General features: G+C 42.7%; 1 protein-coding gene across 1 annotated transcript in view; it reads left to right on the top strand.

Moving 5' to 3' along the window:
* Nucleotides 1-14,172, top strand: part of amt (aminomethyltransferase) — a 58,303-nt gene extending 44,131 nt beyond the window's left edge. The window contains exons 7-9 of the mRNA XM_073072518.1: nt 3,901-4,081; nt 11,986-12,141; nt 13,210-14,172. Of these exons, the coding sequence (XP_072928619.1) occupies nt 3,901-4,081; nt 11,986-12,141; nt 13,210-13,388 (516 nt within the window). The 3' untranslated portion in view covers nt 13,389-14,172. The remainder of the gene's footprint in view (nt 1-3,900; nt 4,082-11,985; nt 12,142-13,209) is intronic.
* The last annotated feature ends 1,738 nt before the right edge of the window (nt 14,173-15,910 follow it).

Raw genomic sequence — 15,910 nt, 5'->3', positions numbered from 1 at the left:
TCCACAGATGCTACCTGATGTGCTGAGTTCCTCCAGCATTTTGTGTGGTGCTCTTGCATTTGACCGATGGGATTTAATGAGACTTCATGTGATTGTTTGAAACTTTAGAAAACCAAGTCTTCCTTCTCTAATCTCCCATTGTGTGACAGACCCACCATCCCTGGAACCTCTTATGTGAACCTTCTCTAATCTCCCATTGTGTGACAGACCCACCATCCCTAGAACCTCTTATGTGAATCTTTGCTGTTCTCCCTCAATGAAACACAGTATAACATTTTTTAGATCAGGAGTCCAAAAGTATAAACGACTCTCCAGATCTGTTCTCATTAAGATCCTATATAATTGTAGGAAAATATGTTAAAGCTAATGTACCATTTGCCTTCCTAATTTCTGACTGCATTTGCATGTTGGCTTTTGGTGACTGGTGTACAATAACATTGTGGTCTTGCACTAGGATAGGGGTTTAATAGGATGTTCCCAAATCTTGAGAGACTGAATTACTGGGAGATGTTGGGAAGGCTTGGACTTCAGTCCTTGGAACATTGGAGACTGAGTGGTAATCTTGTAGATGGCCATAAGCTCACGAAGGACATCGAGTGAATAGGTGCAGTTTCCCCCCCCCCCCCCCCCCCCCCACAGGGAAAAGTAATCAAGAGCTATAGAGCACGAGTCTAAGGTGAGTGGGAAAAGATTTAATAGGAATGCAGGAGGCAACTTCTTCATCCAGAGAGTGGTTATGTTTATGAAAAGATCTGCCAGAGGAAATAGTTGAGACAGGTAGAATACAACATTTAAAAGATATTTGGACTGGTACGTGGATGGGAAAAGTTCAGAGGGATGTGGGTCAAATGTCACCATGGATGAGTTAGGCTTTTCCCAGTAGTAAACATGAAATGCGGAAGATTTGTACAAAAGCATGAGACCCCGGGTGTCATAGATCTTACATGTTCAGCATTGCAAGTTTTCCACTGAAGTGGGTAATTCACCCTTTTCATATTGAACTCTACATAGGTGATTTCTCATTCAGTTGACAATATTCCCTTGGATCCATCATTACAACTCATTTGGATGAGCATGGAGATGAACATTGAAAGCCATTGTGGAATTCACCAAGGTTCAGAGTGAAGTGGCATGGTTGCGTTGGTACAGGCTGTGAAGATTGGGGCAGTTGGTTTGAGAATGTTGCAGGGCTACAAGTAGAGAGACAGTAGTTTAGGTTTGAAATATGTATAGAGCTCTGGGCAGAAAGTACTGGGTGTGGAATTAAATTGATTTAGGGGTGAGGGCAGAAAGAGAGGTTTAGAATGGAAATGTGATTAGGAGCAAGAGCCAAAGGGTATGGGATTGATGCAGATCTGTGGGGAGGAAAATGAGGTGGTGGGTTGGGTGCAGGCATATAAGGATATGGGGGAGTAGTGATCGGGAGGAAAATGAGGTAGATTTGGTTAGGAATTAATAGAGGAGCATTGGGTAGGTCAAATGGAGGGATTGAGTTTGAGTTGGAGACTCAGCCTTGGAAAAGAGTAGGCATGTGAGACTGGGATTAATGTTGGAAACAGGATATTTTACTAATGCAGGGCTGTAGCTGAGAGCAAACCACTGGGATTGATGGGTTCGTATTGAGAGGGTAAGGAAATAGAACTGGATTTTAAAATCTACAGAATAATTGGGAGTAAGCAGAATAGTGTATGTGGAATTGGGACTGATGTAGTTATACTGTATTAGACTAGGTGTGTATTTACAAGGACATTGCCAGGCTGGAGCATTGATAAAGGAATTAGTAACATTGTGGAACAAAGGAGCCTGTGGTAGATGCCAAAACACTTGTACTTCAATGAAAAATTGCAACAGCATCGCAGGCACGTAGCATCAGATACACAACATTCACAGGAAAAACCTAAATCACTTTATTATTTTTATTACAGTCATAGAGCATTACAGCACAGGAAGAGGTCTCTTGGCCCATCTAGTCAATGCCAACCCATTTCTCTGCCTAGTCACATCTCCCTGCACATAGACAAGCCAGCCCATGGCTCTCCATCCATGTACTTATCCAAATTTCTAAATGTTGCAATGGAATCCACATCTTCCACTTCCACTGGCAGCTTGTTCTACATGCACACCAGCCTCTGGGTGAAGAAGCTCCCCGTCGGGTTTCCCTTAAACATTTCGCCTTTCACCCTAAACCGATGGCCTATAGTTCTAGTTTGCCCAACCTCAGTGGGAAAAGCCTGCTTGCATTTACCATATCTTTACCTCTCATAATTTTATAAATTTCTATCAAAACTCTCATTCTCCTATGCTCCAGGGAATGAAGTTCTAATTTATTCAAACTTTCCCATAACTCAGGTCAAGTCTTGGCAACATCCTGGTGAAGCTTATTGATATCTTTCCTGTGGGTAGGAGGCCCAGTACTCCGAATTTGACTTCAACGTCTTATAGAATTTCAGTAAAACATCAACTCCTATATTAAGTACTCTGATTTATGAAGGTCAATGTGGTAAAAACTCTCTTTATGACTCTACTTGGGATGCCACCACCTTCAAGGAATTATGGATCAGTGTTTCCAGATCCCTCTGTCCTAATGCACTCCTCAGTGCCCTACCACTCACTGTGTGAGTCCTACCCTGTAACATCTCGCACCTTGTTCGCATTAAATTCCTTTTGCCACTTTCCCAGCTGGTCCAGATCCTGTTGCAAGCTTTGATAGCCTTCCTCATTATCCACTGTGACCCCAATCTTGGTGATTCAGTTGACCACATTATCATCCAAATTGCTAATACGGATGGTAAACAGCAACAGACCCAGTGCTGATCCCTGTGGTGTACCACTAGTTACAAGCCTCCCAGTCAGACAGGTGACCTTCAGGCCCCTCCGGCCCTTCAGGCCCCACCACCCAGCAACCCCCGATTTAACTAGCCTAATCATGGGACAACTTACAATGCCCAATTAGCCCACTAACCTGTACGTCTTTAGACTGTGGGAGGAAACTGGATGACTCGGAGAATACTTGTGCATTCCATGGGGAGGACATACTGAGAGTCCTTACAGAGGACACCAGGATTAAACTCCAAACTCCAATGCCCCGAGGTGTAATAACATCACACTAACCACTATACTACCTTAGCTCTCCCTAAATGCACTGCTTATTTAGAATCACTTATATCTTTGCACTGTACCGTTCCTCAAGGCAACAAATTTTGTCATATAACTTGGTGGTAGTCTGATTCTGAAATTGTACACAATTTTTACAAAAATCACAGAGAAGAAAAGTATCAATTGCAGTGTAATGTAGTCATAGTGTTGCTTTAAGATGAGCCTGTCCTAGCTTGTGAAGTCAGCTCCAGTGGACTGGGCAGATGGGATCTACAGTGAAATCCAATGCTGGGGAAGGTGATACTGCAACGCTCTGTGGAGGGCCAAGGGCAGGACAAGGCACAGAAGATGTCATGGTCATTTACTGCAACTGAGGAAGACCCCAGTTTGGGACACTTGTTTGTATCACTGGACCCAGACTTCTGAGGTTCAGAGAGTAGAACTGCCATAGTACAATGGCTTTTCTCTTTTAGAAACTCTCCCGCACAGGTTCCCTGTCATTGTTGGACATGATGGACAACCACCATACAAGATGAGCACTTGTTGTTCTGCAACTTGCAGGGTGACCAGCTGAACAATTATTTAGCATGGACACTGACTGCAGTTGCCTTTCTGAGGGGCAGAAGGGTTGAGTTTCTGGGTGTCACAGGACAGTGCAAGAGCATAATGCCTTGGGATTGAGACATATCTGAGAACGGAGCAGGGTTAGGAGAGTTCTACCTGCGAACCATGAAGTAGTGATGGGCTATTGCTTTCTGTTATATTAGAAACAAGTGAGTAACATTTCCATTTCTGAAATTTTAGATCTCAGTACCCATTGAACGCACTGTTGAGCTGGTGGAGTCGCTGCTGAAGAACAGTGAAGTCAAACTTGCAGGCCTTGCGGCACGGGACAGCTTGCGGCTGGAGGCTGGCCTTTGTCTTTACGGAAACGACATTGATGAGACCACCACACCCGTGGAAGCAAGCCTTTTGTGGACTATAGGTACTCCCCTTAACCCCTGGTGTGTCTGCAGAAGATACGATGACTCTGCTTTATAAGCAGGATCAGATATCACTTCTGAAACTTGTTGATTTGACTTGGTTCATTTAGTTCCTGTACTAGCCCAGAATTTAGCCGTTAGATCGCTTTCTAATTTCAGTTCCTACTTCCTTTTGTTCATTTAGCCTCATAGCTTTGATGATAAAAGATTGATTGAAGTAGTGTCACGATGGTGCAGCGATTTGCAGTGTTGCCTTATGGCCACAAGGATCCAGCTTTGACACTGACCTCTGCTGTCTGTGTGGAGTTTCCACATTTCTCCTGTGACTAGCATAGGTTTTCCCAAATGTTCCAGTTTCCTCCCACATCCCAAAGACATGCTGGGTCGGTAGGTTAAATGGCTACTGTCAGTTGTCCCAATACAGCTGAGTAGCAGGAGAATTGAGAAGAACCAATCGATGCCTGAGAGAGAATGGGTTCCTGGGAAATGAATGGGATTATTGGATTGCACTGGGAGATGGCATAGAGTCAATGGGCTGAATGGCCTCCTCAATATGATATATGAATTCTTAAATTCTTCCTGCTTGTAAAAATTAGGCAAAACTTCTATTTCCTTTAACGCCTATTTCACGTCCATCCCATTCCCATTATTTTGGTTTTAGTTTCAGTTTCTTCCTTGCTTTGTTGTTCAAAATCCTCTCACAATGTCCCATTTCTCCTATCTCTGTCAATATTCATTGGGTTTTCATCTGCAGAGTGTTCTGATAACTTAAAACCATTTAAGACCATAACATATGGGAGCAGAATTAAACCATTTGGTCTATCAAGTTTGCTGTGCCATTTCATTATGGCTGATCCATTTTCCCTCGCAGCCCAATTTCCTGCCTTCTCTCTGTGTCTCTTCATGCCCTGACTAATCAAGAATCTATCAACCTCTGCCTTAAATACACCCAACGACTTGGCTTTCACAGCCACCTGTGGGAACAAATTCCACAGATTCACCACTCTCTGGTGAAAGAAATTCCTCCTCATCTCCATTCTAAAAGGACACCCATCTATTCTGAGGCTGTGTCCTCTGGTCTTAGACTCCCCCACCATAGGAAACATCCTCTCCACATCTACTCTATTCAAGGCCTTTCAACATTTGATAGGTTTCAATGAGGTCACCTCTCATTCTTCTGAATTCCAGTGCATATAGGCCCAAAGCTATCAAGTGCTCTTCATATGATAAGCCTTTCATTCCCAGAATCATTTTTGTAAACCTCCTTTGAACCCTCTCCAATGTCAGCACATCTTAGATAAGGGTCCTAAATTTTAGTCCTCTTGAAATGAGTGCTAACATCACATTTGCCTTGCTCACCACAGACTCAACCTGCAAATTATCCTCTAGGGAATCCCTGCACAAAGATTCCCAAATCCCTTTGTACCTCAGATTTTTGAATCTTCTCTCCATTTAGAAAATAGTCCACCCTTTTATTTCTTTTACCAAAGTGCATAACCATAAACTTCCCAACACTATTCCATCTGCCACTTCTTTGCCCATTCGCTTAATCTGTCTAACTCCTTCTGTAGCCTCTCTACTTTCTCAAAACTACCTGACCCTCCAGCTATCTTCATATTATCTATAAACTTTGCTAAAAAGCCATCAATTCCGTCATCCAAGTCATTGACATATAACGTAAAAAGAAGCTTTCCCAACACAGACCTCTTTGGAATACCACTATTCACTGGCGGCCAACCAGAAAATGTTCCCTTTATTCCCACTCTTTGCCTCTTGCCAATCAGCCACTGCTTTATTCATGCTAGAATCTTTCCTGTAATACCATGGGCTCTTAACTTGTTGAGCAACATCATGTATGGCACCTTGTCAGAGGCCTTATGAAAATCCATGTACACGACATCCACTGATTCTCCTTTGCCTATTCTGCTTATTATTTCTTCAGGGGATTCCAACAGATTTGTCAGGCAAGATTTTACCTTGAGGAAACCATGCTGATTACAGCCTATTTTATCATGTGCCTTCAGGTACCCTGAAACCTCATCCTTGACAATCACTTCCAACATCTTCCCGATCACTGAGGTCAGACTAACTGGCCTAGAATTTCCTTTCTTCTGCTTCTCTCCCTTCTTGAAGAGTAAAGTGACACTTACAATTTTCCAATCCTCTAGAGCTATGCCAGAATCAATCAGTTCTTGAAAGATCATTCCTAATGCCTCCATAATCTCCTTAGCCACCTCTTTCCAAACCCTGGGGTGTACACCGTCTGGTTCAGGTGACGTAACTACCTCCGATCTTTCAGTTTTCCAAGAACCTTCTCCCTAGTAATGGCAACTTCACACATTTCTGCCCCCTGACATACTCGAGCTTCTGGCATACTGCTAGTGTCTTCCACAGTAAAGACTGATGCAAAATATTTATTCAGTTTGTCTGCCATTTCTTGTCCCCCATTACTACCTCTCCAGCATAATTTTCCAGCAGTCCGATATCCACTCTTGCCTCTTGTTTACATTTTATGTATCTGAAGAAACTTTTGGTGCCCTCTTTAATATTATTGGCTAGCTTACTTTCGTATTCCATCTTTTCCTTCTTAATGACTTTATAAGTGGCCTTCTGTTGGTTTTTAAAATCTTCCCAATCCTCTAACTTCCTCTAATTTTTGCTCAATTATGTGCTCTCTCTGGCTTTTATGTTGGTTTTGATTTTTTTTGTTAGCTATATTTGTGTCATCTTGCCTTTAGAATATGACTTCCTCTTTAGGATGTATAAATCCTGTGCCTTCCAAATTGCTTCCAGAAATTCCAGCAATTGGTGTTCTGCCATCATCCCTACCAATGTACTTTTCCAGTCAATTTTGGCCAGTTCCTCTCTTAAGTCTTTGTAATTCTCTTTACCCCGCTATCATGCTGATATATCTGACTTTAGATTCTCCTTCTCAAATTGTAGGCTGAACTTTACCATATTATTATCACTATTTCCTGAGGGTTCTCTTACCTTAAGCTCTCTAATCAATTCTGGGTCATTGCACAACACCCAATCCAGAATAGCTGATCCCCTATTGGGTTCTAATATCGAGCTGTTCTAATAGCCATCTCATAGGCATTTTAGATATTACCCTTCTTGGGACCCTGTAGCAACCTCATCTTCCCAATCTACCTGCATATTGAAATCCCCCATTACTACTGTACCATTCCCCTTGTGGCATGTGTTGTAATTTGTAGACCATATCCTTCCTACTGTTTGGGTGCCTACACAGGTCTTGTTACCCTTGCAGTTCCTTAGTTCTACCCACAACAATTCAACACCTTCCAAGAACTTGGCAGGTGCAACAAGTGGTTAGGAAGATTGGTTCAGTATTACCCATTATTGCAAGGAGGTTGAAGTTCGGGAATGGGGAAGTATTGCATTTATACGAGGTGTTGCTGAAGCCACAAATGGAGTTGTAACCCTTTCACAGTGGCTCGAAATGAACTGAGCTCATTAGCTATCTGGCAAACAGTCACATGTTTCAGCATTGCATGGGTATGATGAGATGGCCAACTTCAATAAGCTGCGCGTCTAGGGTCAGTACGATTCGGGTCAACCAAACAGGCTAGTTGGAATGTTGCGTTGAGGGAACAAGAATTATGGTGAACGCTGTATAAATACAGCCCCATGCAAAGTTACCATTTGCCGGGAAATAACAATTTGCAGCATCATAAAATTAAAGTGGAAATATATTTACAAATATTTCTACTTTAACAAAAAGTTAAGAGAAAAAGGCCCATTACAGCTGGACTAGTCGAAAAGTGCACATAAACGTTGGAGCTCATTGCTGGATTGTCGGTAGCCATGTGCTTTGCTTTAATTACTTGCATTGCTGAACCCACGTTCTGCGTGAAAGACACCAGCCACAGTTTGAACTTCCCTTGAAGATGGTAACAAATGAACTGGGTAACTAAGAAGTATTGGTCTTCCTTCGTGGAACCATTCATCTGCACAAAGCACTTCTTACAACAGGGTCTCTCCTTCGGGTGGGAATCCGCGAGTGTCTTCCCTTCTGCTCTTCTCTACTTCCGCCTTCCTCCAACACCTGCTAACAAAAACCCAAAACCAACCTACCATCTCAGAGAAATCTCATACCACCAAGCTCTCGAGTGTTCCATGGCATCCCACTGGACAGCAGATTATCAAAGACAAGCTCAATTGGCTGACACAACATTCCTAAGCTGAACAAATGACTCCTTATCTTAGCAAAAACCAAAATACTAGATTGTGAAGCTTAATAACAGAACACACTTTTTTTCCCACAGAAAATCTGCAGAAAATAAAACATAACAGTAGTCACACAATAAAACGTTCTTCACCAGGGCATCACATAGTTTTATTCCTCTTAGTTAAGACGAGATATACTGACATTGAAAGCTGTCTTCATGAAATTCCCTGAGTTAATTATCAAGATGAGAGGGCTGTCCTATCACAGGCACTTTAAGGTGCTGGATCTATATTATTTAGAGTTTAGAAGAATGAGGGGGACCTTATTGAAACATGAAATCATTAGGAAGTATGGCTGGGTAAATGTTGTGATGTTTGCACACGTGGGAGGGTCTTGAATAAGAGGCCAACGTTAGAAGGTGGTGGTTACCTAAAACTGAGGTGTACAGGATGTCTCCTCAGAGTCTAGTGACTGTCTGGAATTCTGTACCATGGAGGGTTGAAGAGGCTTAACCATCAGGCTATTTGCAGAGCAAGTTGATCCATTTTTGAAAGATCAGCAAATTGAGGGCTATGAGGATCCAGAGCAAATCAGCCATGCAAATGGCAGGGCAAGCTTGGGGAGTGGGGCAAATGGCCTACTCCTGTTCCTTTCTTTCATCAACACTCATGGTCTTTCTGTATTTAATGGCTATCGGGAGTAGACAGATATCCGAATTGTATTGTACCTGCATACTTTGACAAATGAATGGGAACCTATGAACCTATATTCTAGCTTATCCCACTCTTGGTGAATGATATGAGGGCAAACAAGATTACTCTTTATTCAGCGCTAACTTATAAAACTTTCCATCTATAAATGCTGCCTACCTGCTGACTACCTTTTGTGTGTGACTACTTGCTCTCTCCCCCTTCCTTTTTCGAAAATGTTGACTGTACATCTTCCTCCGTAGATGCTGCTGGATCTGCTGAGTTTCTCCAGCACCTATTTTTGCTGACTCTCTCCCCATTCTTTGCAGACCGGATGAAGGGTCTCATCCTGAAATTCCACTCTCCATTTCCCTCCATCGATCTGCTGAGCTCCTTCAGTAGCTTTGTGTGTTGTAAGGCTTTCAACTTGAATCTTTTTCCATTCACTATTTCTCACAAAGTTTCTGACTGTCCTCTTGCTCGTCCTTGTTTTAGTTGCAATCTTTGACTCAAATTAAGACCCAATCTCCGACCAAAAATTGACATCCCTTCTCTATTTGGGGTTCCCAGTTATATCCACCAACTCTCCTCCAGAATCATTAAAACATACGGTACTCTTTCTGCTTGCTCTTCAGGTCACTTCACCAAATGCTAGAGGAATTCAGCTGATCAGGCAGCATCTATGGTTGGGAACAGACAGTCAACGTTTCAAGCCAAGACCCTTCATCGTGGCTGGAAAGGAAGGAGAACGAAGCTAGGATAAGAAGGTGGGGGGAGGAGAGGGAGTACAAGTTGGTAGGTGATAGGTAAGACCAGGTGAGGGGGAAGGTGGGCAAGTGGTGTACAGTGATGAACTGGGGAGCTGGGAGGTGATAGGTGAAAGAGGTAAAGCACTGAATAAGGAGGAATCTGATGGGAGAGGATAGTGGACCATAGGTGAAAAGGAAGGTTCGAGGGGCACCAAAGGGAGGTGATAGGCAGGTGAGGAGAAGAGAAGGGGTAAGAGGGGGAACCAGAATGGGGAATGGAAAAAGAGAGAAAATGAAGGGGAGAGATGCTCATGCCTTGAGGTTGGAGGCTACCCAGGCAGAATATGAGATGTTCCTCGTACCTGAGAGTGGCCTCCTCTTCCGACCTTCACGTCGGAATGAGAATGGGATTTCCAGCGTCTGCAGAATCTTTTGTGTTTACCTCACCACCTCCCTGCCTGTAACACGTGACCTCTTAGCATTGTGTCGCCGAGCTATTCTCCAAGTGTTTGTAAACCTACATCATATCCATCGATTGGTGGAATCAGACTCCAATCTGCTCAGCCTGTCATCTTCTGCCTGGATGGTCACTCGCTGAGCATCCTACACCTGCGCGGTGCTTTCTGCTGATTTGGGACTTGATGAGTCCAATTAGGGTCCTTTCCTGTACAGGCAATTGCCCTGGACAACCTTGATTTCCATGTGGGAAAGATTATCCACACCGCTCATCTGTCCTGCTCAGATAGTGCATAGAAAAGTACAGCAGAGGAACAGGCCCTTCAGCCCACAATATTATACTGACCTGTTTAAACTAGTATTAAATTGATTCCTTCTGCCTAGGCTATATCTATGCATTCTCTGGACGTGAATGGGTGGGTATGGATATTGTGTAGGCAGGAAGTGTGTATCTAACAGTCTCTTTAATGTCTCTATTTGCCTTCATTATTATAATCCTTAACAGCACCTTCCGAGTACCAGTGACTTTAAAAACAAACTTGCTCTGCATATCATCTTAGAACGTCCTCCCTGTAACCTTTAATGCATGCTCTTTTTAATTAGACATTTCAACTCTGGGGGAAAACGTACCAGCCATCTAACTATACCTGTCATAATCTTATAAACCTCTATCAGGTCTCCCCTCAGTCTCTGCTACTCCACAGAAAACAGCCCAAGTTTGACCAACCTCTCCTTACAGCACATGCCCAGTATCCTGGTAAACAACTTCTGCACCCTCTCCAAATATGTAGGTGACATTGTTTAAGGAATCACCCAACACATCCTCAAGTGATCATGCAGAGGTCAACTTGGGAAGCCCACTGTTTATTCTGTACGACTAAGCTACATGCAAGGCCACTTCAAAATGTGGGATTGTTTTCCCCCAAGGAAATGGAAAAAAAGACCAACTGCTGGAGGAACTCAGCGAGTCGAGTCACAGCGGTAGGGAAGGAATTGCCATTGTTTTGATTCAGTACCCTGCATCGAGACTTTTTCATAGACGGGTGCTGCTCGACCCACCAACTTCCTCTAGTTGATTGATTGCCCTGCCTTATTCCAGCATTTACCATCTCCTGTGTTCTCTCTAGGGTAGAAAGTTACTTCCCCCAAAGAATTCAGATTTATTCATCACATGTACATCGAAACATACAGTGAAACGTGGTCTTTGCATTAACCAACTTTGGGGTTCTGTCGTTCATTCTTTAGGGCACTTCTCTGTTTTCGTGGATGTTTTGCGAAGAAAAAGCATTTTAGGATGTATATTGTATTCATTTCTCTGACATTAAATTTGACCTTTGAACCTAAAGATGTACTGAGGGCAGGCTGCAAATATATTTGGGAACCACTCGAATTTTGCAATAGTTCAGCAGCCACACAAGTGTGTGTGTGTGTGTAGAGAGAGAGATAGATATATATATAGAGTGGGTGATATAGTGATATATATCTGATATTAGCTATTTATTTCCAGATTTTTTTGTATTGCATTCAAATGTTCCAACTGTCATAGTGGACTGGGTTTCTGTATGATACTAATCCAGTGACATAACCAATAAACTATCCCCTGTAATCCCCAGCTCCCTCCTCACTGGGATGAGTTCCCACTCCCTGTTCCCTGTGGCTGTATCCCACTGACACTGTTTGTCTTTCAGCCAGCAGCAGCTGGGGCACAGGGGACTTGCTATACCCTAGTCATTTGGTGCTGCTCCTGTTAATAAGAAAGATACTTTTTGCCAGCCAGCAATCATTATCTTTGACGCGGTACCCCCTGCTTCTTCTCACAGGAAAACGCCGGAGAGCAGCGGCCAACTTCCCTGGAGCTGAGATTGTCCTGAAGCAGATCAAAGAGAAAACAAGACAGAAACGAGTAGGTCTGACGTCAACTGGGCCCCCAGTCAGGCAGCACACGCCTATTTTAAACGTTGATGGAAAAGTCATCGGTATGTTCCAGGGGAGTGCTACATTGGAGGGAACACCATGAACAAACTTCTAAAGGGAATTTGGCTAAATACTTGAAAGATTTGGTAAGGTTGTGTGTGAAGAATAGGGATGTAGGCCCAAATCAGCCATGATGGAATGGTGAAGCAGACTCAATGGGACAAATAGCCTCATTCTTCTATATCTCACGGTCCTATGATACCTTTAGAGCCTCTTTGATCGAAATGGTGCTATGTGATTATTTATTGTTCATACAACACAGAAGCAGGCCCTTTGGCTCAGCTCATACATGCTGAATGAGGCGCCCACCTAAGCTAGCCCCGCTTTCCTGTATTTGCCCTTATCCCTTTTGACCTTTCCTACCCTTGTCCCTTTGACAGCTGGTTGCATAAATGTGCCATCCTCAGTGTGAAGAAGTTGATTCTTCAAGTCCCTTTTAAACAGATCCACTCTCGCTATGCCATATAATTTTTAATTTCCTTTCCGTGGTGGGAAAAAGACTGAGTGCATTTGCCGTCTATGCCCCTCATGATTTTATAGGTCTCTTACACCTTACATTCCAGTGAATGAAGCCCTCCTCAGAAAGTAGAGGGCTTGGTGAGCTCTCCAGGTTGTGTAGGGTGTGTTCTGGGACCAGGAGAGGTTGTGTGAGATGTGCCCTCCCAGGAGTTTGAAACTGCTCGCTGTACCTCTGATATATAGAGGTACCAGGCCGGGGGTGGGGGCAGTTCCATGCTCTGTCTCTCTGTTTTTAAAGGCCTATTGGCCCAACTCGCCCAGGCTGATCAAACTCACCTATCTAAGCTAGTCCTATATACCCGTGTTTGGCTCATATCCATCTAGGCCTTTCCTATCCACGTACAAATAAATGTCTTTTAAACACTGTGATTGTACTATGTTGGTTTGCAGGAAAGCTGGACACATACAGTATGTCCCCTTACCTTCATTTATACATAGGATGCCCAGTAAACTTCACGAAAACTTGTTTAAAGATGAATGATTATCAAAGGATTAAATAGAGAAGTTATAAGAATTGTTAACCTTCACTTCTGTTTTCCATTGATGTACAGGGGAGGTAACGAGTGGCTGTCCCTCCCCATGTCTGAAGCAGAACATTGCCATGGGATATGTGGATACTGAATACAGCAAGTCGGGCACGTCGATAAAAGTGGAAGTTAGGAAGAAGGTCGTGGATGCCGTTGTCACCAAGATGCCTTTTGTACCCACCAAGTACTATACTGTGAAGTGACACCTCCATCGAATGTGAGAGGTGGCCGGGGTTAAGATCATAGCTTTAATAGTTAGGTGATAGTTGATGAATTATCAGTCTTCAGGTTTACAGGTTCTGACTGTTGAGCTGCTCCATTCTCCCATATAGAATCTACAACAGGAGTGGAAGCCATTTGGTGGAGTTCGTCTGTGCCAAGAGAAAACATCAATCCAACCAAATCACAGCTTCCAGCTCTAGGTCCACAGCCCTGCAGGTCATGGCTCTCCCAAGCAAAATGAAGGCTTTTGCCTCCATCAGCTTATCAACACACCAGTTATTTCCTTTTGATAGGGTGCAGGAGCTGCCTTCCTTCAGTCAAGTGCTTGATAATTAACCTCTGTGAACTAATCTTTCATACTGCCTTTGTAAATGAACATTCATTGTTAATTAGGTGCTATGCCAACTCCATAAAGCTGTAGGTGATGCAGAATTGCCTCTGCAATATTTGAATTATGACATGAATACTAATTCAATTGAAAATGATAACTGTGACGAGAGGTTAACACTGTCTGCAGCCAGTTCAGTAATTTTAATAAATGCAGTGCTTTATTTACAGACAATGTTTGGTAATTTTCACACCTCTGTACAAAAATGTTAATGTTGATTTTTTTTTTGCTTTTTTTCAATGTATTTGTAGAATAATAAAATTAAATAACCAGCATTGAGGAATGAGATGGAGTTTAATATGAAGGGGAACCACTTTGTCCATTAACAGCCTGTAGTTATGTCTCCTACTCTACCTCAATCTTGCTCAGACACTTCAGACTATTTGCTTGGCCTCATTCATTCAAGTTTCTTTTCTCAGCTTCCTTTTAAAGTGGCTGAGCTAAAAACCCAAGCTTAGCACACGACCTTGAAATTAGTTTACTGGTTCTTTTAAGTTGTGCATTTTGGTCCTGTTTGAAGAACATGAGTTTGCCAGAAGGCATGTGGGGACTCTGAAGTCAACTGAAAGAAAGTTTTATGGTCTGATGAAACCAGAATTGAGCTTTTTGACTTGAGCCAAACCGGGCACATCATCAAAAACACACCATCCCTACCATAAAGCTTGGTGGTGGCTACATCATGCTGTGGGGATGCTTCACTGCAGCAGGCCCTGGAAGGCTTGTGCAGGTAGAAGGTAAAATGAATGCAGCAACATACAGAGAAATCCTGGAGGAAAACTTGATGCAGTCTGCAAGAGAACTGTGACTTACTTGTTCACAGCAAGACAATGACCTCAAACATTAAGACAAAACTACACAGGAATGGCTTAAAAACAAAGTCAGAGTCTAGACCTCAATCCAGTTGAGAATTTGTGGCTGGGCTTGAAGGTTGTGCAGATTTGTAAAGAAGAATGGGGAAAGATTGCAGTGTCCAGATATACAAAGCTGATAGAGACTTATCCACACAGACTCAAGGCTAATTGATGCCAAAGGTGCATCTACTAAATACTGATTTGAAGGGGGGTGAATACTTATGCAATCGATTATTTTGTCTGCTATATTTGTAAATAATTTAGATCACTTTGCAGAGATCTGTTTTCATTTTGACACAAAAGTGTCTTTTTCATTTTATCATTGAATCACTGGATTTAATTTGGCTTTTTTTTTTACTGTGTTGTAAAACAAAACATTAAAACTTCCAAGAAGGGGGAAATACTTCTTATAGGCACTTTATTTTGATAATATATTTACATTGCACTTCTCCTTCTCTAATGAATGCTGGTCTTTCTTGTCACCTGATATGCTCCTATGTTACTGGCAAGACCTCCCTCAGAATATGGAAGGAGGCAATGGAGAGGTTTTCCAGGATGCTGGCAAATTAGGAGGCATCTGCTACCTTTCATTATAGCACATGCCTTCTAATCCAACCCAGTTTGGGCAAACCGAGGTATTTTTTTTCTGGGCGATGGGTAGGCCTGATGATAGAAGATTGTGAGAGGTTTTGACAGAGTGGACAAGTGTCTTTATCCTGGGCTTGAAATGCCTGATGCTGCATTTAAGGTGAAAGATGCATAGGAAATGTTTTTACTACACTGAGTTGTGGGGATTGGAAAGCGCAGCCAGAGATTGTAGTAGAGATAAATATAGTAGTGGAGTTTAAGAAGCTCGTCAATAGGCATGTGAATGTGGCAGAAGTGGTGAGTTAGGCATTTAATTGCTAGTTTAATTGTAGACTGGGCTGAATGCCTGGTTCTTGTGCTATTTTATGTTATGCTATCTATACCTCAATCCCCCGTTGTCATCCACACCACACTCACTGTTCTGCCATCGATTGATAGATAGATACTTTATTCATCCCCATGGGGAAATTCAACTTTTTTCCAATGTCCCATACACTTGTTGTAGCAAAACTAATTACATACAATATTTAACTCAGTAAAAAATATGATATGCATCTAAATCACTATCTCAAAAAGCATTAATAATAGCTTTTAAAAAGTTCTTAAGTCCTGGCGGTAGAATTGTAAAGCCTAATGGCATTGGGGAGTATTGACCTCTTCATCCTGTCTGAGGAGC

This window comes from Hemitrygon akajei, chromosome 19 (genome assembly GCF_048418815.1).
Source record: "Hemitrygon akajei chromosome 19, sHemAka1.3, whole genome shotgun sequence".
Classification (NCBI taxonomy): Eukaryota; Metazoa; Chordata; class Chondrichthyes; order Myliobatiformes; family Dasyatidae; genus Hemitrygon; species Hemitrygon akajei.
This window is presented reverse-complemented; position numbering and strand designations above follow the sequence as displayed.